At 39.5% G+C, this 25,424-nt stretch overlaps 1 protein-coding gene across 17 annotated transcripts in view; it reads left to right on the plus strand.

Annotated features, from left to right (window-relative positions):
- Window positions 1-25,424, plus strand: part of E(Pc) (Enhancer of Polycomb) — an 82,928-nt gene that overhangs the window by 47,183 nt on the left and 10,321 nt on the right. For all 17 annotated transcript variants that reach the window (XM_067775966.1, XM_067775965.1, XM_067775962.1 and 14 more), the window contains 8 exons: window positions 12,359-12,494; window positions 13,075-13,316; window positions 13,519-13,673; window positions 16,301-16,468; window positions 16,543-16,781; window positions 18,002-18,438; window positions 20,766-20,866; window positions 20,941-24,902. In XM_067775966.1, the coding sequence (XP_067632067.1) occupies window positions 12,359-12,494; window positions 13,075-13,316; window positions 13,519-13,673; window positions 16,301-16,468; window positions 16,543-16,781; window positions 18,002-18,438; window positions 20,766-20,866; window positions 20,941-24,902 (5,440 nt within the window). The remainder of the gene's footprint in view (window positions 1-12,358; window positions 12,495-13,074; window positions 13,317-13,518; window positions 13,674-16,300; window positions 16,469-16,542; window positions 16,782-18,001; window positions 18,439-20,765; window positions 20,867-20,940; window positions 24,903-25,424) is intronic.

Raw genomic sequence — 25,424 nt, forward strand, 5'->3', positions numbered from 1 at the left:
AGAAGGTAGTTGCATATTACAGCCGTTCGATTGGAAAACCAGAGAGGAACTACTGTGTTACGCGGAGAGAGCTGTTGGCATTGGTAGAGTGCATTAAACATTTTCACAAATACCTCTACGGCCAGCGATTCCGTGTCAGGACAGATCACGCAGCATTGAAATGGCTTCTGCAGTTCCGTAATCCGGAAGGACAATTGGCACGGTGGGTCGAGTGACTTCAAAGCTATGACTTCCATTGAGCATCGAAAATGTAGTACCCATGGGAATGCCGATGCAATGTCACGAAGGCCATGTAGTTTGGAATGCAAGCACTGTTCAAAGGCCGAGGCTAAAGAAGACATTATAGATGTCCGGCTAATGACTATAACGTGTACGGATGAATGGGACAAGGAACAACTAAGAAAGTGTCAGCTAGAAGATGCAGATCTGTCACATGTTATGCAAGGGCTCGAACGAAACGAAAGACTAAGCAGAGAGGAGATGTCAGCAGAGAGTCCCATTGCGAAGTCATATTGGGCACAGTGGAACAGTTTAGAATTGATATCCGGTTGCTTGCATCGAGTATGGGAGAGTGAGGATCGTCAATGCAAGAAGAAACTGATAGTTGTTCCCAGAAAGAGGATTCCTGACGTGCTCAGCGAACTGCACAATGGTCCAAGTAAGTGGAGGTCATCTTGGAATCACCAAGAAACTCGAGAAAATTAAGCAGAGTTTCTATTGGGTTGGTTGCCGTCAGTCGGTCACCGAGTGGATTGCCAATTGCGAGGTATGCAACAGAGCGAAAGGGCCCAAAACCCGAAGTCATGGCCAGATGAAGCAGTATATTTCAGGTGCACCATTTGAAAGGATCGCCATGGATGTCGCAGGCCCATTTCCTACTAGCAACCGCGGAAACAAATACGTACTGGTGGTTATGGATTATTTCAGTAAATGGCCAGAGGTATACCCAATCCCAAACCAAGAAGCAGAAACAGTAGCAGAAGTGGTTAAAAACGAATGGGTTGCAAGGTATGGTGTACCAATGGGGTTATATTCTGACCAAGGCAGGAATTTTGAATCAGCTGTGTTCCAAGAAATGTGCAAGAAGTTGGGCATTCGAAAAACACGGACAACTGCATTGCATCCTCAGTCCGATGGTATGGTGGAACGTTTGAATAGAACATTGGAGGAGCATTTAAGGAAAGTAGTAGACAAGTACAATAAGGACTGGGATACACACATATCATTATTCTTGATGGCCTACCGATCGGCAGTACATGACACAACGGGCCAAACTCCCGCAAAGGTAATTTTTGGCAATGACCTTCGACTGCCAGCTGATTTGAAGTATGGGATATATGCCAATGCGGAGAGGAATGTCAAGAAATCCACTGATCTCTTAGAAGAAGAGCTGAGAGAGATATACGATCTGATCAGACAACGAGCAAAGATTATGAGTGACAAGATGAAAGCGAGGTACGATAAAGCAATTAATTCGGAAGGGTTTCAGGAAGGAGATTTGGTGCTGCTATACAACCCACAACGAAAAAAAGGTATGTCCCCGAAATTGCAGTGTAACTGGGAAGGCCCGTACAAAGTTGTAAAACGGATCAACGATGTAGTGTACCGCATACAAACCACTACCAAACCACGAACCAAAATGAAAGTGGTTCATTTGGAGAGATTAGCAGCGTTTAGAGGTGGAGGGCAGTGGTGGAGGGCAGTGTCACGGATATTAGCATCACTAAGGCGATGCTAAGGCCATGCCAAGCAGTATTTACGTCAATAATCAAATCATGTATACACATATATAAGGCAGCCGAAAGAGATGTCACACACAGATGCATTTACTTATACGCCTATGTGTACTCGAGAGACTGTAAACTACAAACATTCACATCAATAATTCAATCATTATGTATCTACATAAACGAATAAATAATTGCGTCTACACATATGTACCATGTACGAATACGAGCAGCGGAGAGTCAATGCACTAACACATGCATATATCTGAGAAGTTTGAGAGCTACTGGACTAGTAGATTCTGGAAGCGCCTAAAAGATGTATAAAATTGTGCAATTTTAGTTATAGCTGAGAAGTTTGAGAGCTCATGGACAATGCTAGTCGATTCTGGAAAAATGCGAACGAGGAACCAAAGGGTATAAAAGGCAACAGATGTAGAGGCGCTGAAATTCAGTTTGAGTTGAGCTATCAATCAGTTTGATTAAGCACGCGATCTGGCGGCTAATAGTAGAGTTTCATTTGAGTTACCAATCAGTTTGGTTATTAAGCCAGCGAGTAGCAAAGTATAAGTAGGGGGACTCATGATAACATATAAACTTATAAGGTGTAAAATTATATCCATTTACACACGCGGTTATATGAACGCACCTAGTAATACTCTTGATAAACTTGATTGTTTTTCAGCTGTATTATTTCCAAAAAAATTTTTTTGATTGTTATACAAATTAAAAAATACCAAGATTAAGTGAAAAATCAAAACTAAAACGCCTTTACTTGCTGATGTTGGAGATTTTTGATGAAAATGCCGTCTGTAATGTCTGCAAGGCTGCATTCCTTTGAGTTTACCGCGTTTACACAATGAAATGTGCGCGTAAATTTATACAAATTGTGTAAATGATTTTTCATACAAAATTTGACAGCTCGTGCGTAAACTAGATAAATTTCTACGTTTACACACTTTATAAGGCATTTATACGGTTACATGAGTCCCCCTAGTGTTATTGTGAAGTACTTTAATAAAGGCCATTTTTCCATTATTCAATATTAGAGTTATATATTCAACAGTTTAGTGATTCGAACTTAGCAGAGGATTGCAAATAAGAGGATTTGCAGCAAATTCGTTACAATATGCTCGAAATGAGATTTGAATTTGAAATCAAAACAAGACAGCCTACACAATGTGTGTGATTGTAGCAGCATAAGTGTGACAAGACAAAAAAAAAATAAATATAGGTAGGTACATTCGATTATTGAATACAAAAACAAAAACATTTAAACAGCAATATATCGGCACGCTGATGTTTGTGAGTTTACCTAGTCTGTTGTAGCAATATAGGACTATTACATATATGAGAAAACGCCATTAGCCAATATACCGATACGCAATGCTAATCAGTGACTGAAAATGATATATTACTCCGAAGTTTTTTTAAGCTTTTGCTACGATTCTGAACATGAACAGAGCATAGATCAGAGCCATTGTATAAAAAGTGATAGCATTTCATATACCGTCGCGTTTCAGAGCGGAGCAAATTGCAGAATAAAAACTCCAAAGGAAATGCTATTTATAGTGGAACAAGAGCAAGGTGGCGGCCACCGTGGTGTGATGGTAGCGTGCTCCGCCTACCACACCGTATGCCCTGGGTTCGCACCCCGGGCAAAGCAACATCAAAATTTTAGAAATAAGCTTTTTAAATTAGAAGAAAAATTTGTCTAAGCGGGGTCGCCCCTCGGCAGTGTTTGGCAAGCGCTCCGGGTGTATTTCTGCCATGAAAAGCTCTCAGTGAAAACTCATCTGCCTTGCAGATGCCGTTCTGAGTCGGCATAAAACATGTAGGTCCCGTCCGGCAAATTTGTAGGGAAAATAAAGAGGAGCACGACGCAAATTGGAAGAGAAGCTCGGCCTTAAATCTCTTCGGAGGTTATCGCACCTTACATTTATTTTTTATTATTATAAGAGCAAAGAAAAATGTAATGCAATTTGCAATGTTGGGCAACAACAGATAGCATTAATTTATTTTGATTGCTATCGCTCCACTACAAATAGCTTTTCGTTCCAGCTTTTTTCCGCTCTTAAACGCGAAGTAGTTCGTAAAAGTGCAAAAAAGAAATGCTATCACTTTGTTTACTAAGGTTCTGCTCTATGATCTGTTCTTGTTCAGAGCCGGAGCAGTAGCAGAGCATATTTTTAAACGGTTGACAGGCTGGCTGGTTGGCTGGATGGCACAAATTTTGTAATTGAAATTTAAGATAAGCTACAAGCTTGACACTTGGAATATACTTCAGAACCCGATGACAATGCAATAATAAGAAAAAATCCCCGCTAGGTGGCGCAAGGATTGATATATTTAAAAAAAAATCGTATTTGTGGTCCGATTTGGCTCATATTTGGAACAAAAAATCGCCGCTAGGTGGCGAAGGATCGCGATATTCAAAAAAAATGTATTTGTAGTCCGATTTGTCTCATGTTTGGAACACTTAATTCATACAAGAATAGAAAGCGACCTATGAAAAATCGCCGCTAGGTAGCGCAAGGATCGATATATTAAAAAATATCGTATTTGTGGTCCGCTTTGGCTCATATTTGGAACACATAATACATACAATAATAGAAAGCGACATATGAAAAACATCGCCGCTAGGTGGACCAAGAATCGAGATATTCAAAAAAATCGTATTTGTGGTACGATTTGGTCCCTATTTAGAACACATAATACATACATGAATAGAAAACGACCTATTATGTTCGATTTGGCTCATATTTGGAACAAATGTTACATACAGTCCGGTAGAAGTGACATCAAAATATTTGGAGTTGGAAGAGGGACAAGCATACGTGGCGCAGAGTCGAGTAAAGTCTTTGGAAGGATTATGTATTGAGGACTTAGATTGTAACAAATTGTCAACAAAGAGTCCTTGTAATAATGAGTCACTAAATGAACTAAATAGAATGAGAAATAATAGGCAATTAAATAAACTTGAAAATAAAATAATTACAAAAATTATTATTTTTTAGTTAACCGGTTTATAGAAATCAATACTTACATGAAGTCCAACGCTTTTATTTAGTTGTCTGATCAACGCCCTAGATTGATGAGGAGTGTGAAGACTAGCACCTAGGACCTACCTAATTATTTTCTAGCTTTTAGTATGATTATTACTTCATGTAAGTATTGTTGCTAGTGCTGTTCTGAGGTAGCAAAGGCAAACACACTTGCTTATATACGAATATACGGTATTTTTATAAGCCAATAGCAGAGCATTCACAACACCGACCTATTTTTTATTTTATTTAATAGGGTAAATCTTCTTAATTTAACTATTAGACTGTCATCTCAAACTACGTTAGGTTGTCGTTTTATTTAATTTACACTTAATTTGATTTTCTCCTTTTCACTACATTTTTCGCATTACTTACTGTTGCCTCTCAAGATCCTTAAAATCAACTCATCTTCATAAATAAGTAACAAAATGTAATTTTGCACATTTTCGTGCGACATGGCCTGGGAGAACATAAAACATGTTGTGGGGCCACGTCGCACGAAAATGTGCGACACAAAAAAACTGTTATAACTGCAAAATTAGGGACCAAAATAAAGTCGCGAGTAGTCAAAACTTATTTTTAGGCACTAAGAAACAAAAAAGAACAAAAATAATAAAAATAAATAAAAATAGACACCCTTTTGGGCCAACAAAAAGAATTGTCCGGCTGAAGTTATGAAAGCTAATATGAAAAGAGGCGAGATGGTAGCCCCTGAGGAGGAAAATGGAGTGGTTGTGTTAAATTGGAAGGACACCAGAGATGCTAGGATTCTTTCGACAAAACACCCTCCTGTAACGGTAGCCACGCCGAGCCATCCAAATGTAGACAGTAACGAAGCATCCACCAGTACCAACAATCCACCATCCACCAGGAAGCGAAGGAAACGAGCTATTGAAAAACCCCGTGCTGTTATTAATTACAATAAAGCCAAATTAGGTGTTGATATATCCGATCAAATTACCTCCTACGCCACCACTCTCAGAAGAGGTGTTAAGTGGTACCGCAAAGGGGCTTTTGAACTGTTACTTGGAATGTCTGTCGTAAATGCCTTTATAATATATAAAAAGGCTACAAACAAAAAAATTTCAATAACCAAGTTTCGGCAGGAGATTTCAAATGCTTTGTTGGACTACATGTCTCCAGAACCCATAACAGAAGGAAAACATTTTATAAAAAAAAAATTTTATTTCCAACTTTTTTATTACCCAAAAAAATACCATTAAAAATACACAGCGGCCATGGGAAATACGCCAAACTGTTCACCACAGGCCAGAGAATCCAAATTCCATGTAAAATTCCATATTAAAATGTACGAAGATGTGCGACGTGGCATCAGGGTAACACTTAGGTGTCGCACGAATATGTGCGACGTGGCCTCAGGGTAACATCTGGGTGTCGCACGACGTGGCAGCCAACGTGTTAAGTTCACCTCTCCCCTCGTAAAAGCTGACAGCCTTCACTGAGTGAAACGCGACTTGGCTGGTATTTTGCTGCGTATTAGCCGCTAATAAGTTGCGGAAAGAAAAATGTTTTGACTCTTTTTTTAGTGCTTTTTGTTAGACGTGAACCATTCACAATTTGAAATGCGACTTAGCTGAAAGCACCCCAACAAAGCTCTTAGATAAGCGCAAAACTTTTTTTCTCTTCGCACCGAATTTGCGAATAACACTGGATCACAAATTCCAACTTTTTTTCTGCACCATAGACGCCATTATGGAACTCCTATGTATAATCACCCCCTGATTCCGAAAATCAAGGTTATTTTTAATTCTATGGTAATGTTTTCGAGATATTTACGAATTACCGTTTTTTCAAAAAAAAAAAAAAAAAATTGGGTCCACTTAATCATATATATCTCAAGCACGTATTGAGCAATTCCAAAACGGTTTGAAGCTTTTAAAAGGTAATAAAATATGCTATAAACTGTGCATACAACACTTTTTGCTAGGCCCTGCAGATTCAAAGATAACGAACAATCATAACGGATTTGTTCAATTTTTTTTTGCAAAAATATAAAAAAATTGTACTTTGCGAGGAATGATCTTGAAAACTTTTTATTTTTTTTCAGATTTTTTTTTCTCTCTAAGCTCTGTTTTATTACAAAAAAAATAAGCTTTCATTCAACAAAATCGATGGACTAATACAAAAGTTATAAGCATTCAAGTAAATATATCCATTTAATACTTAAGTACGGTTATTCGTAAATATCTCAAAAACGTTATCATAGAATTAAAAATAACCTTGATTTTCGGACCTTGATTTTACATAGGAATTTCATAATGGCGTCTCTGGTGGATTTTTGCTGTAAACCAGTGTAATTGGTGTTTCGCTAACCTCACGTTTATAAAAATATTTTCAATGAAATAAAAATTAGTATTAAAATAAAAATTATACTTATAATTGAAGGGACGTGATTATTTAAATAAAAAAAAAGATTAACAAAATATAAAAAGCTTTAAAATGATAAAATAAAAATCCTACGCCTCAAGCACTTACTATGCCGAAACTATAATCCCGATGTTTCAGGGCATGGATCCCGGTTTTCAACACCCTAATGTGTTTGTACTAAACCTCATTTAAAATGTTTTTGCACATTTGGAAATTTTTCTGATAGTATTTGTACGTTTGTGTATACATATTGTCGACGACATGCGATGAGTGTTGATGAATTATGGGTTTTGTTTATTTATTTCATGCCATTTAAAGTATTTTGCTCGCCTGAGTGTATATTTAGGTAGATTATTCCATACTGTGTACTGAGTACGTATGCGCATTAATACGGATGTTTAAATAATGAATCACTTTCATTTTATTGCCCTTTGACTGGCTCGTATAACGGGTTTATGTTCATACATACAAATGTATGCGTTGTTTTCATATTGTAACGAATTTACTGCAATTCCCCTTATTTGCAATCTTCTGCTAACGTTCGTATCGCTAAACTGTTGAATAAATAACTCGAATATTGAATAATGGAAAAATGGCCTTTATTAAAGTAATTCACAATAACACGTATACTTTGCAACTAGCTTGCTTAATAACCAAACTGACTGATAGCTTAAATGAAACTGATCCTCGCCTCTACTGTTGTCGCCTTTTTTTTTATTTTTTATTTCCTCGTTGCACATTTCTAGGCTTTTCTAATTCCAGAACTTCTAGTTAGTTATAAATTTCTCAGCTACAACTACAGATGTATAATTTTTATAGCTTCTCTCATACCACATGCGCTTGTATGTGTGAGCGACACTTCCACAATTATAATTGCATACCTTTAGGATACCTTCAGATAAGATATCTGCATGTGTTTGTGCATCTCTTCTTCGCTGCGTATACGTACATAGGTGTAGACAAAATGATTAAATTGTTGATGTGCATTCACGTCACTGCTTAGCATCGGCATAGAGATGGCAGTACCCCTTAGTGTTGCTAACATTCGTAACAATATGTTAAGTTGACATTTTTTTTTTCATAAAATAGAAAACACGTGTCATGAAAATTTGATTAGAGTATAATAATATTGGATAAAATAGATATAAAGTGACGAATTTCAGTGTAATTGTTTTCCAACATCATCTTTAAAATTATATTTAAGCTTTTCTCTGTGTTGGGTGATCTTTATATAAAGAAACCAAAATATAATTCTAAGGTATAAACAATTATACATGTATCGATAGGTCTTCTCAAGAAGTTCAGGCCATTAAAAAAAATTTCAAAAAAGGTAATGGTCCAACTACCAATGTCCAACACATATTTAAACTATGAGAATGTTAACACTCACACTATGGGCTCTACGTGTGGTTGGTGTTTTTGTGTTGAGAAAACCATCAGGTCAGGTCGCATGCAAAAGAACACAAATTTGATCTCGCGAACAAATGAATGAAGCTGTTTTGTTGGAAGTATAGCGCGAGAGTCAGCAAATATGAGTAAATGTGTAATTTTCTTTGCTGATATTCAAAGTGGTGGGAAGGAGAAGAGAGGAAAGGAAAATAAATGAAATGAAAGAAAAGTACAGAAAATGATTAAAGGCCAGTAGCCAAGACGCTTGAAGCCATTTTACTGCCCCATTTCAAGGCAAATTTGCCACTAGCCTCTCATCAGCATGGTTTTAGAAATCTACACAGCACTACCACCACGCTAAATGCCACTAGCACCCAGATAATTTGCGGTTTAAATCAAAACCCACACCATAGAACAGTACTCGTTGCGCTAGACCTATCAACAGCTTTTGATACGGTCAACCATGGCATGGTTACTGCAAGACTTGGAAGGGTCTACCCTTCCCCCATGTCTTAAATGGTGGACCGCAAATTATCTGGGTGGTCGGCAGGAATCGGTGCAATTTAGAAACGAAACATCTAAACTAAGGAGAGTTAAACAAAGGGTGCCGTGCCAAAGGGCGGTGTCCTATCCCCACTTTTGTTTAACTTCTACATATCAAAGCTACCTTCGCCACCAGAAGGAGTTTCCTAAGCCGATGACTGCACAATAATGGCCACAGGCCCAGGCCCACAGATCGATGAGCTATGCAACAAAAAAACGGCTACCTCCCTGATCTCTCCAGTTTCTTCACCTCGCGAAACCTGACATCACCGACTAAATCATCGGCGACCTTATTTACAACATGGACGTCCCAAATGTCGACCATTTTGAATCTCCACGTCAATGGCACTACGCTACCGACTGTCTTACACCCCAAAATCTTGGGTATGACGTTCGATCAGGATCTACATTTTGGTAAGCATGCAGCCGCAATTGTACCGAAAATCCAGAGCCGTAATAAAATCCTCTAATTTCTTGCTGGCAGTACTTGGGGAAAAGATAAAGAAACGGTCATTACCACTTACAAAGCAATTGGCCAGCCGATTGCATGCTACGCGTCCCCGATATGGTCGCCAAGCCTAAAGATTACGCACTGGAAGAAGCTACAGGCCTGCCAAAAATACTGCCCTCAGAACCGCCACGGGTTGTCTCCTTATGTCCCCAGAACACCATCTACATAATGAGGCGAGAATACTCCCAATAAGGGAAAGAAATGAAATGCTAACCAAACAGTTTCTGTTGAATACCCAGAAACCTGGGCATCCCAACAGACTTCTGATTGATGAGCCAACACCGCCCAGGGGCGTAAGGAGTCACCTCCGTAAGCGCTATGAGGAAATACGGCACCTGAATGAAGCCAAAAAACATAAACAGGTCCTTGGTGAACTCCAGGAATTGCTCGGTGAATCCAGTACACAAAGAACAATACCCTAAACTTGCAGAAGAGGAACGCACACTCCCTAGGGAAACGCGAGTCACTCTAGCCCAACTTCGATCTGGATACTGTTACAGGTTAAACTCTTACCTATCCAGAATCAACCACGACGTGCAAAATATATGCCCTGCTTGCAATGTGTCCCCACATGACACCAACCATCTCTTCAATTGTAATGTGGAACCAACGCCTCTAACACCCCTCACATTATGGTCCACCCCTGCTCAAACAGCAAGTTTCCTAGGACTCCCGTTAGATTAGATTAGATTATTTATTTATAACGGCCAGAAGCCTAATTCGTAAATTTGAAAATATTACAGTTTTTTATCTTACAGCTAAGGTTTTACAATATTCGTATAATTTTGTTTTAAATACTGTTATTTGGTTGCAACTTTTTATATCCATAGGCAGATCATTGTAGCTTTTCAGACCCTTGTAGAAAATGTTGTGTTGATCAGTTTCAGTTCTAAAAAACGGCTATTTGAAATTACGTTTGCTCCTCGTATTTATGTTGTGAGTCTGCTCAACTATTGCTATATTTTTATTTAAATACTCAGGTACATTTCCATGTTTGATATTAAATATGAATTTCATGGAGTGGAAAAAAATCTTTTGTTTCACACTTAACCAGTCTAAAGTCTTCAACATGTCAGCCGTTCGTGTATCTCTAGGTTTCTGAAGAAAGCGGGGCTCGCGTCAAATTTCTATTGGGGAACCCGATGTTGCGAAATGTATTTACAGCATTAAGTCGAATGCGATAGGTACCAATCAAATTTCGGAGGTTATCGCGCCTTACATTTATTTATTTTTTAATCTTACCCAATACTTTAAGCTGAATTGCGCGTCTTGTAAACCATTGTTTCACTACATCCACTTTCCCCTCCGATGGAAAGTAGTTATTTTTAACCCTCTTGTCAAAAAACCTGGTGCTTCCGAGCTTTCTGACTTTAGACCTATCAGCACATTGACCGGACTGTCGAAGGTGCTTGAGTCACTTATGGCGCAACAAATTACTGCGTTCGTTGAGGAGCACAATCTGCTGAGTAAGTTTCAATCTGGGTTTAGAGCAACCCACTTTTGTTCTACAGCTGATTTATTAAGTTTTCTGCTTGTATTGTGCAATAAAAGACTAATACTATGTTCAAACAGAAAAATAAATTGAGGAAATTTCGATTTGAATTGAGTGCTGTTCATACAACTCGATTTAGCTTACACAATAGTAATTTGATAGCTGGTTGGCTCATCTCTACAGCAAGAACATACCTTTGTTCAGACTGTCAAAATGTGCGTGTTGGTATTAGGCGAATGAAATGGAATGAAAACATAAAACTTTGAAATTTTTGTGTGTTGTAAGAAAATGTGTTCAATGTTTTGGTTTCATTTTGAGTTTGCCATCTTCTTTTGACAATCCCTACTCCAGTGAAATGAAAGACATAAAATCAGCTGATGAGATGAGCCAACCATATAGTTCAGCCGTGCGTAGCTGACGTTTAAATATACTCAATAAACACACTTTACAATGTTGCATTTGCAGTTTGAAACAATTTATTACGCAATTTTTTTTAAATTGGCAATTTATTATTACAATTTATTATATGACAAATTGCGTAATAAATTGCCCAAATAGTATAAATTGCCAATTTGGTGTGTGTTTGAACCTAGTATAAGTCTTAATGCGCTAATGTATCTTAAAAAATTAATAAATTGAAATCAACGCCCAAGATTGATGAGGAGTGTGATGACTAGTACCTAGGACATACCTAATTATTTTCTATCTTTTAGTATTATTATTACTTAATGTAAGTATTATTTTCAATAAAACCGTTTAACTAGCAAACAATTTTCGAATTATTTTATTTCTTTTTGTTTGAATCGATTTTTTTCCATACAAAGTGTGCATAATTTTATGTGGAAGACCAACAATCATATGCCATAATGTTTCAATGAACACAAAACTATAACAACTGTCAGTCACCGAGCGTCAGAATATGGGTGTCTTTCTCAAAAAGTTACTGAAAACTTATATAAAAGTTTCAAAATTTTGACAAGACTTGTTAACACTTCCCAAATAAGAAGTTTCTGGAAATTGTCCTGCATGGTTTTCGTCATGTAATTCATTCAAGTTCTTCGCTCCACCAGCTCTAAAGAAATTTTTTTTCCGGGTTCGGCTTCCTGGACATCTGTTTAACAACAGCAACCGTAAATAAATTAGCGTATATTTTGGTTCTATTGTTATTAAGTTTACTTTATAATGCAAGTTAACTTAAACATGGAAAAATTTATGAAATACTATTTTATCATCACTTACATATACTTACTTTTTTTCTCTCTTCCAGGAACATCATCTACAGCGGGCAATATGTACTGGGCTCATAATACCCACACCCGAGGTTTTTACCACCGATCAGGAAGCCTACGATCGTATGTATCCTCCGAACTACAAAATGCCGAGGCAATTAATACACATGCAACGTAAGTGAAATATTTTACACTATAAATCTTTAAGCACTGCTGACGGTCTATCTGACCAAAGTTTTTCAAAGTTTTTTTTTTTGTATTCTGACATTACTAAAATATTTATGAAGTAGGTTTGTTCTGGAAGTAAAATTCGAATATGTTGCCTATTCGGAGTCGGCATAAAACAAGTAGGAAAAATTAAAAAGAAGCACGACGCAAATTGGAATAGAAGCTCGGCTTAAAATCTCTTCGGAGCGCGACCCAAAAATGTCCGCTAAAAACGTTTTCGATAACAGTTTTTTGAAAAAAAAAAAAAAAAATATTTTTGGGTCGGACAGGGTATACATGAAAATTTTACAATCAAATGAAAATTTTTTAGTAGGTCATGAAAAAAACCTTTAAAATCAAAGTCGAAAAAAGTCTAAAAAAAAAATGAAATTTCGCAGGCTCGAAAATTATTTTTTTGAGTATGCGTAGTGGAACTTTTTTCTACTGAGCCCAAATCCTATCGAAAGATCGATGGCGCGATATCGGTTAACTTTCGTCCATACAAATTGACCCACCCTAATGTATATACGTACGTACTCTTTTACAGCGCTGGGTCTCGAGCAGGATGTGCCAGATTACGATATGGATAGCGGTGATGAGGTTTGGATCAGTCAACAGAGTCGGCGTCTCGATCTGACACCACTGAAGTTCGAGCAGATGATGGATCGATTAGAGAAGAGTTCAGGTCAAATGGTCGTTAAGCTGAATGAGGCGAAAGCGTTGCTTAAACAGGACGATGAAGTCAGCATTGCCGTTTACGATTATTGGCTTAATAAACGCTTAAAAATGGTAATAATTACATATTGCTTTAAAAGTGCCAAAGCAAAAAAAAATGTTAATTATAACAAAAAAGAGAGAATGCGTCAATTACATAAATTAAATGACGCAACTTTTTTACCTTAGACATTTCTATGCATATTATTTTGCTTTAAATTAAATTTAAAAATAATAAATAAATAAATTTGCTAAATAAAAATTTGAAATAATACAGCAACACCCGCTGATACTGACTGTGAAAACGGAGAATCGTCCGGGCGCATCTTCGAACAATCCGTACTTAGCATTTCGCCGTCGCACTGAAAAGATGCAAACGCGAAAGAATCGCAAAAATGATGAAACGTCCTACGAGAAGATGCTCAAGTTGAGGTGCGTACGAAACATTTTTTTGTATGGGACAATATAATATTAAATGGTTATGTAAAGTGTTTTACATAATTTGAAAAGTTAGAGATGGTTATTGCACAGGTTAAATCGTCTAATCAGCCTAAGATGTAGTGAAGATGTTAGTAAATAAAATTGGAGTTGATTCATTTGCAAGAAGTAAGAATGTCGTGAACATTTAATTCCAGTAAAGTTGTGTTAGGTTAAGTCTGACGTATCTGACGTAAAATCACTAGTTTCATGGCGTAACGAAATAAAATAATAACCAGATCGCGCACACCGAGGTTTTGAGATGTCAGATGTAATTAAGTACGTTAGAACTTGACTAGGAGAATTGTTCCGTTGCACGTTGTTCCATGGACTTATTAAAAAAATGTATGTAATGTTAGCATCACTAAGCTGCTGGTAAATAAAGGCACAACAACAATAAAGCAAGCTGCCACTCTTGTGTACATGAACACATGAATTTAATCCATTTACACACATATATAAAAGGCGATGAAGAATAACTCACGCACACACATGTACTAATCAGCCGAAGTTGGTGCTCACACATACACAAGCATATAGCTGGTAACCAAGCAGGAGATTCTAGAAGGTGAAACATCTAGACCTTTGGAGAAATATGCGGACAAGGCAACAGAGAGTATAAAAACAGCGCAAGCTGAGTAATCAGGAATCAGTTTGATTTAAACACGCAATTAGTTGTGACGTATAAGTGTCATTGTGAAGTACCTCAAAGTAGTCTAATAAAGACCATTTTGCATTACTGAATATTGGAGTTATTTATTCGTCAATTAGCGATTCGAACGTTTGTAGAAGACATATAATAACAAGGATTTCGCAAAATTCGTTACAATATCGTTACAGTTTGATATCGTAGCATCATACACTTACTAACACTGTTACTTAATTCTTTGCAACACTCCTGTCCATGTTCGTATCTATGCGACCCATGGAAACAGCGACAATGTTTCGTTTCAAGACTTTCGCTAACCAGGAGGCACGCAAGTGGTTGCGGTTCACGTATAAAACCATCTTCTCTAGTCAGGCAGATAATAACGAGCTTGGTTATGAATCGTATACAGTGAACCCAGGCAATCGACATCGCGTTTCCGGGGTAAGGTGGCGTAGAACGAAATCGCTTGAAAAATCGAGAACCTTTTAGAACTCTAGTGCTTTAAGCCTAGGGGAGTTCCCAATATTAAACTTAAAGTGATGGGGATGCTTTTAGTTCTCATCCGTTACGTACAGCGTAAAGAAGCTAAGCTGAATTGACGGCCTCTGGCCGCATATATTTTCGTTGTATGTTGTTTTCCAATGCTACGCAAAAGGATCCAGGTTCAAATCGGAAAAGTATTCTAATCTTTACTTACTAAAACAAAAACAATAACGAAACCTATTGGGAACAAGTTTTGTTTTTTATTGATCTATAAGTCAATCCCAATCCAGAGGTCGTAAACATTTCAGAGCGTTTTTGTTTTTGTGATTGAAACTACAAATTAAAACTCTCTTGGTAATGGGCAAAGGAGTAAATAAGTGAGAACAAACACTTAGATAGATAGATAGATAATTAATTGACGATGACACTGCGACCATTGGTCTATTGTGCCCTCAGCTGCTTCACAGCATCTCATCCAAGCCGACATCCCTGATGAACCCTAGCAGTTCACCTGGCTTGATGGATTTGATGTGAGAATGCTCTGGCCATGGTGAGCCCATAAACTTAGCCCTACGTCTTGAGATTGCGTCACACTCCAGGAGGATATGGTTCGCCGTCTCCGCTGATCGATCACAAAATCGGCATGTGTTGTTCGATATTATACCCAGCTTTTGCATGTGACTGTTCAGCCTACAATGTCCTGTAAGAACAGCTGTTAGGATTCTTAGGTTATCTTTCGAGAGGCCTATTAATGCCCTATTTTGAGTTGTGCTGTAACCCCCTAATAGTAACTTAGATTGTCTCAGGCCTGGCATATTGCGCCACTGTTCTTTCCTCTTTTCCCTTTCTTCTACTAATAGATGCCCCCTAATTTCCTGCGGGCCTACTGGCAGGAACGGCTCGGGACCAATAGGTCGTGTCGTTGCTGCCTCTCTGGCAAGACTGTACGTCTGCTCATTACCCTCATCTCCCCTGTGGCCAGGAACCCAGGCCAGCATTAGTTCGTTGTGTGCTCCTAGTTGATTTAGCTTTTCAACGCACTCAAGGACCAGTGCTGATTTTATTTCAAACACCGAGATTGCCTTGAGGGCGGCCTGACTGTCACTGAGTATGGCAATTGTTTCATTGGAGTATTTGCGCTGAAGGTTCAGATCGGCGCACCGGCTTATGTCGAATATTTCCGCTTGAAAAATGCTCGGGTATACTCCAAGGGGTATTGATATCTTGGCTCTGGGTCCCACGACTCCTGATCCAATCCCCTCTGGCGTCTTCGAGCCGTCGGTATACCATACTATCCTATTTAGCTGTCAAACACTTAAAACAACTCCAATTTTATGCACCAGACAATTCGATTTATACCGTCCCAGTAAAGCAAAGCATAGTAATATTGTGTAAGAGTAGATATTTTGTAAAAAACGTACTAATCATACGTCAACGTATATAAAATTAGACGAGATCTGCAGCGTGCCACCACCGTGTTGGAGATGGTGAAGCGACGCGAGAAGACGAAACGTGAGCAATTGCATTTATCTATTGAAATCTTCGAGAAGCGATATCAACTGCGCGACTTCAGTGGTGCTCTATTCTCCGAATTGAGTTCTTCTTTAAAGAACTCCAGGTATGTCTTTCAAAAGCACATCAGCTGTGCTAAGATTCGATTTCTAACAAATTTTTTTTTCTTTCAACTTAAAGACCAGCGTTTGCCCCTTTGTATACGAATCAATACTCACACCATGGATCTGCGTCCGGGGCCACACCCACTGGTGTTGTGCCGGCAAGTGCGTCAACGCATACTACCGGTGTTGGTGGTGTACTAGGGCCAGGCGGTTTGCTCGGAGCAACTGCAGGTGTCAATAATGTAGCACCCGGTTGTGGCGGCCATCTGTATGCGTCGGCTTCGCAGTACCTGAATCCTTCGACTTTAACGACTGGTGAGTTACATGATTTTTTTTTATACTCAGCGTGCTTTGCACACAGAAAATATTAACTGTGATTGGATAACGGTTGGTTGTACAGGTATAAACGAATCGAGATAGATATAGACTTGCATATATCAAAATCATCAGGATCGAAAAAAAATTTGATTGAGCCATGTCCGTCCGTCCGTCCGTTAGCACGATAACTTGAGTAAATATTGAGATATCTTCACCAAATTTGGTACACTAGCTTATCTGGACCCAGAATAAATTGGTATTGCAAATGAGCGAAATCGGATGATAACCACGCCCACTTTTTATATACATATACATATATAATTTTGGAAAACAAAAAACCTGATAATTTAGTAAATAAAACACCTAGAATGTTGAAATTTGACACGTGGACTGATATTAAGACTTGATAAAAATTTGCAACCATTTTTTTTAAATGGGCGTGGCACCGCCCACTTGTGATAAAATCAAGTTTGCAAATATTAATCATAAATCAAAAACCATTAAGTCTATCGTAACAAAATTCGGCAGAGAGGTTGCCTTTACTATAAGGAATGCTTTGGAGAAAAATTAAGGAAATCGATTAAGGACCACGCCCACTTTTATATTGAAAACGGTCGTGGACGAATAAAATAAGCTATATCTTTGCAAAAAAGGGCTTTATATCAATGGTATTTCATTTCCCAAGTGGATTTATAACAATAAATAGGAAAAACTTAAAAAAAAATGGACGTGGCACCGCCCCTTTTATGTCTAAGCAATTTTCTATATTTCGGGAGCCATAACTCGAAGAAAAATTTACATATCGTAACAAAATTGGGTGAACATATTTTCCTTATAGCAGAAAATATTTCTAGTAAAAATAGACGGGATCGATTAAAGACCACGGCAACTTAGATATAAAACAAATTTAAAAGGGTCGTACACTAGAATAATAACCTATAACTTAGCAAAAAATAGTTTTGAATCGATGATATTTCACTTAGCAAGTTTTATTTTAAGAGGAAATGGGGCGAATTTTTTTTTTTAAATGGGCGGTGCCACGTGTTATGTAGAAAAGTAATTTATCTGAAATGAAATGTACAATTGAAGCTGACGCTGAGTATATAATGTTCGGTTACACCCGAACTTACACACCTTTACTTGTTTTTATTAGATTTGTCAAGTATTGTTTTACTAATTTTAATTTTTATATATATATTTTTTTTATTTCAACGCAGATGCAATTAGCGCTGGAGCAAGTAGCGGTGGTATTCGCAAAGAGAAACGACAGTATAAAAAGCGAAAACATAAAATACCGCGTGACAAGCAACAGCATCAGCAACAGCAACATCTGTCGCAACAACAGCAAACACAACAACAGTATTTGGGAGGCATTGGCACTGGTAATGGTTTATCAGCGTCAGCGTTAGGTGCGGTAGCAGGTAGTTCAGCATTAAGTTCGCATCATCTGCTACAATTACATCGACAGAGCTCATCGCCAGCTGCTAATGAATCCAATATCGAAACGGAGGAGGATGATTATGGTAGCAATGGTTTAGGTGGGAGTTGTGGTGTTGGTGGCAGTAGTGGTCATCATGCGCACAAATTGGGCTCCGAGAGCGACGAGGAGACGCCGTTTGCATTTAGGCGAAAGCAACATAGCTATTATCATAGGGTGAGCTTTCGCGTTGGCTAGTGATTAGAGATATGAAAAGTGAAGTTGGCTGAATGTGTATGATAGTAATGCCTTTACATATGTTTTGTATGTGTGTATGTAAGAAATTGATTTGTTAAATGGGAAACGATTGCTGATTGCGTTGCCGGTATATCTAAGTAATAGAATGCATGCTTATTACATATTAGAGGTACTCATTATTTGTGATATATTGCCTTAATGCTTAGCTTAGATTTTCTTACGTTTATAAAAATTATCTGGACTAACTATTTAGATGTGTGTTATATCAAAGAACGAAACATGTTACTGTGACTCAAAAAAGAGCAATGTACGAATAGTGTGACTCAAATAAGAACAACCAACGAGTATTGCGGCTCAAATAAGAGCAACCTATTAGTATGGTCTTCATTTCCGTCCATCTCCCAAACGTCTTCACCGTACAAGGTATAGCCGAGGTTACTGCAAGTAGCCTCCTTTAGTGCGGCTTTTGTGCACCTATGTAAGCTATTAGTCGACTCAGCGTGTGCAGCTGTATATGTATGTATGTGCAGCACGCCTACAGGGCAGACAGATAGGCGGATACCGCCAGTACCAGCAGACCACTAAAATCCAGAGGGCGTTAGTGGTGAGTGGTCCTTGCGCTTTCTTGCGCAAGGGGCTTAGAAAATACCCCCGGGAGGTATGCCTGTCATAAGAGGCGACTAAAATACCAAATCGATTCAAGGGGTTGAGTAGCGCAACCCTATCAAGGGGTTGTCAGCGCAGTTTATAACTTCTCCAACCCAGTTGTAAACCTCACCTACCCGTGGCGAATTCTGTTTCTTAAGCAGCCAATGATTTGGGACCCCGCGAAGGTTTAATGTGGTAATACTAAATCGTTCCCGAGATGGTGCCTTTATGGCGCTTGTTACCGGAACGTACCAGATTGCATCCGGCAAAGGATGTTGTTGTTGTAGCAGTGCTTCGCCCCATCCAATAGGTGCGACCGATCACAAATTGTCATCAATGTCCTCTAACGGGAGTCCAAGGAAACAGGTGGCAGTTTCAACATGGGTGGGCGATAGAGGGGTCTTAGAGGCGTTGGTTCCACATTACAATTGAAGAGATGGTTGGTGTCATGTGGGGACACATTGCAAGCAGGACATATGCTTTGTATGTCGGGGCTAATTCTGTATAGGTAAGAGTTTAACCTTTTATAGTAGCCAGATCAAAGTTGAGCTAGAGTGACGCGCGTTTTCCTATGGAGTTCTGGGTATTTTTCTTTAAGAACTGCATTGTTCGGGCAATTCCTGACATAGAGATCCTACGCCTGTTTGTGGTTATCACTGAAGACCTGTTTCTCCTTTTTTGCTTCATACGGCTGTGTTCTCAGGTGCCGTATTTCCTATAATGCTTACGGAGATGGCCTCCTAAGCCCCTAGGAGGTGAGGCCTCTTCAATCGGATGTCTGTTGGGATGCCCAGGTTTCTGGGCATTCAACAGAAACTGTTTGGTTAGCATTTCATTTTTCTCCCTAATGGGGAGTATTCTCGGCTCATTATGTAGATTGTGTTCTGGGGACATAAGAAGACAAGCCCGTAGCGGTACTGACGGCAGTATTTTGGACGGCCAGTATTTTCTTCCAGTGAGTAACCTGTAGGCTTGGCGACCAAATCAGGGACGCGTAGCATGCAATCGACCGGCCAATTGCTTTGTAAGTGGTAATGAGCGTTTCTTTTTGCTTTTTCCAAATGCTACCGGTAAGAGATTTGAAGATTTTAATACGGATCTGGATTTTAGGAACAATTGCCGTTGCATGCCCTCCAAAACGGACCTGCGGCCATTATTGTGCAGTTATCGGCGTAGGAAACGACAGTGACTCCTTCTGGTAGTGAAGATAGCTTCGATAAGTAGAAGTTAAATAAAGTGGGGATAGCACACCACCCTGTGGTACACCTTGTTTAATTCCTCTGGGTTTAGATGTTATGTTCCTGAATTGTTACAAAACCTTCGGGGAGTGTCCTTATCGCTACAACAACAACAATGGCAAGGCGCAGATAAGACCACAGAAGACTATAAGATGGGACCCGTCGCCCCTACATTGAAGACTATTAGTTCACGAGCTTCTGGATTAACTGTGGCATAATGAAATCAGATTAACCACATAACAATGCAGTATCTGTCTTTAAGATGGAATTATCCACCATAAATCTGGTCCTACGGGTACATATGTATTTATTACAATTTTTTGGGCTTTATTTTGATTTGGTATCATTTTACAACGCTTGAACCGTACCTCTTCACACAGTTTTATTAATTTGTTTTCCTCTCATTATTTTCTTTAACAGCCTTTAGCTCATGAGGGCAATTGGCCGTGGGAATCGAAGGACGATTATGGTTTTGCTGATCCGAAATATCGATTTACGCTCACATCCATTCGACATCCGAGGTTGTTATATTTGTCTATATCTCTTTTAAAATAGCATTAATAATAAAAATTTTAATTTATATTTTTGATTTCAGACCACGTTGCATTGGCTTTGCGAGACGACGGATGGGACGTGGAGGTCGAGTCATATTGGATCGTATCGCTACAAATATGGATGATTTTTGGTCACAGTTAGACTATACGATATTTGAAAGCGATACCAAATCTTCGGCCACGTCAAAATATTTGAATATTAAAAAAGAGCCTGTAAAACCCGCCTCACCACCTACGGTTGTCGACCTGCTGCCGTCCAACGCCGCCGCCACGGCAATACCTACATCACAAATACCCGCCACTACAACGACGATCAAAGTTGAACCCTTGGATGTGCCAATGGATATGCCACAACGCAGAAATGACACTGCTGTAACTCAGGTGAGTGACGATGATGGCGTCGAAGCAGACTTTGATGACGATGAATACGAGGATGAATGCGAGAGCACTTGGGGTACAGATGTGAATATCTCGCGCGATGTTAACTATATTTCATCACTGACGTTGATGCGTCAACGCCAACGTCAACGTATGCGCTTACACCAAAAGAGGCGACGTCGTCGATTACAGCAGCAAAAGGCACTTGAAAGTGTGAATGGTAGCAATGTAGCGCTTGTTGGCGACAATAATAAACGACGCCGTTTCAACAGTGCTGATGTTGCAAAGGGGGATGCAAAGGTTGTGGTGTCGGCAAAACCACCTATAGCTGATTTACCGATAAAGGAGCAATTGCCACGCGGCTTACTGCATCGTTTATCGAAGCTAATCGATGAGAAAAGTATGAATAGTATAAGTAGTTTCTTACTGAGTGAAAAAGTAAAGCGCGAAAAATTAAATGGCGATGATGTGTCTAATGAAATTGTAGTCGATTTAGTGCGGCAACAGCAGCTGCAGCAACAGTCACAATGGCCAACTCATCGTTCCAATAATAATTTGCCGAGCTACAATAACAACAACAATAGCAGTAGTAATATAAACAAAAATGTAGGCGTTAGCGATAAATTAAATGTGATAAAAAGCGAGGGTATGAGCTCGGAAATAACAACACAAGCACCAACATCGTTGGAGGGTGGTGTCGGTGTATTGTTAGGTATGACAGCTGCGACGTCTAGCTTAGCAGCGGCGTCGTCATCAGTTTCAACAACAACAGCTTGCTTAACGAAAGCTATTAAACAAGAGTTGATAGATTGTACAAGTGGTGGTGCATCAGCTGATGATTCGAATGAACCGTTAAGTAGTATAAAGAAATTTGCATCCTCCAACACCACTTCAGATTTGGCTGTGCTAGACGATGAAGAAAATGTAAATTTGGCGCAACTAAGTAGCATTATACGACACAATGTGAAGAAAGAACCGACAGCCAACGATATATTAACGCAATCTACGTTGACTAATGCAACGAAATTCAATGCAGCAAATTATCTACGCCAGCCCGTAAATAGCGATGATGATGATGCAGTGACGACGACGCTGAATCAGATGCCCGATGTAATACGTCAGCAGCATCGCCAGTCCATGCAACTAACTAAGCAATTGAAGCGAGAGCAAGCAGACGACGCATACAGTAACGGCATTAATATCTTAACCGACAACAATCAACAATATTCAGATGACAAATACGATTGTATGAGTAGCCTCTCGCCGACCTCAAGTCAGCGTTTGGATGTTTGCAATGAATTGCTTTCTGAGATACGCCGTGATTGGTTGCATTTTCGACCGAAAACTCCAACCGATGAATTGTCGGATAGCAGTGATTGCAAGTTGACATCTCCAACAGAACCGCTTGTCGAGTGGACGCAAGATACGCCAATAGCGGTTGAAATGTTATGTTTGCCATCTAAAAACCCACCTCAGTCTCACAGCAGAGCTAAGAGTGAGCAGCAATCGACGATGCGCCGCAAAAAAGTCAATAATGAGCAGACGCTGTGCAGTCTGTGGGATACACATTCCGATGACGCGCTCTTTGTAAGCAGCACTTTCAAGTATACCGAACTCCAGCCAGATATGCAACTATTGCAGTCTATTTATGCGTCAGATGTGACTCGTGGCAGTAGCAAAAGTCCAGAGACAGTGAATGGAGTAGGCAATTCAAATTCGGCAATGGATTTCAATTTGAGTGGTGATTCGTTGACAGATATAAATTTGTTAGGCGATGGTGATGAGACTGATGAAACTATGCTTGTTAATATATTAAAAGAGTGCGATGATATAAAAACGCTGAATCAAGCTACAAACTTTTGGAATGGCATATTAGAAGGCGAAGCAGAAGTCGATGAGGTGGCTGTAGATGTGGAGACGGAATTACTGGATTGCATTGGTGATAAAACGAAGGTTAAAGAGGGCAGGCGTGGTTCACGCACCAAAGCTGGTGCTGTTGCAGTAGGGCGTTGTGGTAGCGCCGGCGGGAAGTGGCGCAGTGGCTGTTCTCTGTACGGTGGCACAATTTTTAAAACTACAGATGTAAGTAGCGCCCTTCCGGATGACTTATTTTTCCAAAACGTACAACCAAAAGCCGAGCCAGTTGATGCGAGTGATCAAACAATAGCTGATACAGTTATAAAGACAGAACCTGCAGATGATATAGCAGTACCAGCTGTGCTTGCAGCAGGTGGTTTAATGCCTGTACAACAGCATACTGCGTCTGCAACACCTTCGATAGCAAACATACCCGCGCAAATAATACAAAATACCGTTGTTGGTGGTGCTGCTGGTGGTGGTGTTGTGGATGTTGGTAATAGCAGTGCGAATACCGTCGTTGGTATACCACATTTCATTGCGAACAACATTCAGCCGCAGCTTGTGGCCACATCTGGTATTGTTCATCAACGTCAGCCGCAAGCACAGCTGCATGTGCAACAGCAATTAATAGCGCAGCACCAGCAACAACAACAGCATCAGTCACAAGTGCAGTTGCAGGAAGTGGCGGCAGTGGGTGATATTATTACGGTGACTTCGGCGAATTTGCCAGCATTGCACCAACAACAACAGCAATTGCAACAAGCGCATGTGCAACAACAGCAGCAACAACAACAACAACAAATACTGCAATTGCGCCAACCACGTCTGCAGAATGTAATGCAACAATTACAGCAAATACAACAACAGCAACAACGCCAACAACTGCTACAAATGCAACGTGATCTATTATCTGGCAGTCCTGTCATAACACAATATGTCTCTGCCACACCAGGAAATACCGGCACCGCTACTGTAACAACAACACCGCTACGCCATCCAACACTTACACCAATTGGTGCCACAGCGTCGGGCAATCATACCATTTACACTACAAGTACTGCAGCGGATGGCAGCTTAATGGGTGGTACACAAAAAATTTACATACAAAAAGCTACACCAACACTCACAGCACAATCAGCAGTGCAAGTTCCTAACAGCCATACGGCGACAAGCACGGCGCCTGCGTCTGTTATCACACTATCTAATGTAAAATTGGATAACACGAGTAGTGGTGATGGTAGTGCGGCGGGTGGTCACGTTGTGACGTCAGCGGCGACATCAAATATTCTTACAATTGATGGTAATGCTGTCAACGCATCAAATATGAGCTCAACAGGTTCGGGTGGTGGTGGTGTTAATCTTATTAGCACATCGGGCGGACATCAAGTGGCTGTGCATAATATAAGCGGTGGTACCGTGCAGCATTTGACAAACAACAATAGTGGCGGCACGGTACAGCATTTGCCATCATCTGTGTCGAGTGGCACAACGCCACTTATTGTTACAACAACACGTCAAACTCAACAACAACAGCAGCATCAGCAACAACAATCTGTACACCAACCAACACAACAAATTGTTTGGCGACAAATAAGTGGTGGCACAGTGAATGCTGCGTCGGGTGTGGCAACAACGGTGAGTGGCGCTGATGCAGCGGCGGCGATGGCAGCAGCTGCAGCCGCAGCAGGTTCCCAAGGCAATAAAATTGTGTGGGCCAGTCGGCCTGGGCAAAAACGGCAATTTAATGGACCAGATGGTGCGACAGGTGAGTGAATGTTGACTTGTACTTTTTTATAATTTGTGTAGTACTTCCTCGATTAAATTATAGCTATTTGCTTGGGACTTTTTTTTTATGTATAATCTCACTAGGCATCTGTTTTGGGTTATCATTAAGTCCCGAAAATTTAAAATTTTTGATTTACATTTTTTGTACAATTTGGAGTGACTAGCCCTTTCCCATACTAGTAGCAGTGATTTTTATCGTTTTTTTTTTAGGTTGGGGCCAAAAAAACACAAAACACTTTTCGTAAATTTCATTCTGATGTCGGAAAGTCAGCCTTTTGACCTCTTGTAATACCTTTTATGTAGTTCAAATAAGAAAAGAAAGTCAAACTTCGAAATGCTTGTTAGCTTATGGATAAATCTCCCAAAAATGGTTTGGTCCAATACCCGTCTGATTTATGTACAGTGCTTGAATAGATAATATTAAAAACATGAACTCTGTTACCTTGATTTTTTCATAACCTTTTATTCGATAATATTGGGTATATTCCAGTGGTGCACTCGT

The sequence above is a fragment of the Eurosta solidaginis genome, chromosome 3, assembly GCF_040869045.1.
Source record: "Eurosta solidaginis isolate ZX-2024a chromosome 3, ASM4086904v1, whole genome shotgun sequence".
NCBI lineage: Eukaryota > Metazoa > Arthropoda > Insecta > Diptera > Tephritidae > Eurosta > Eurosta solidaginis.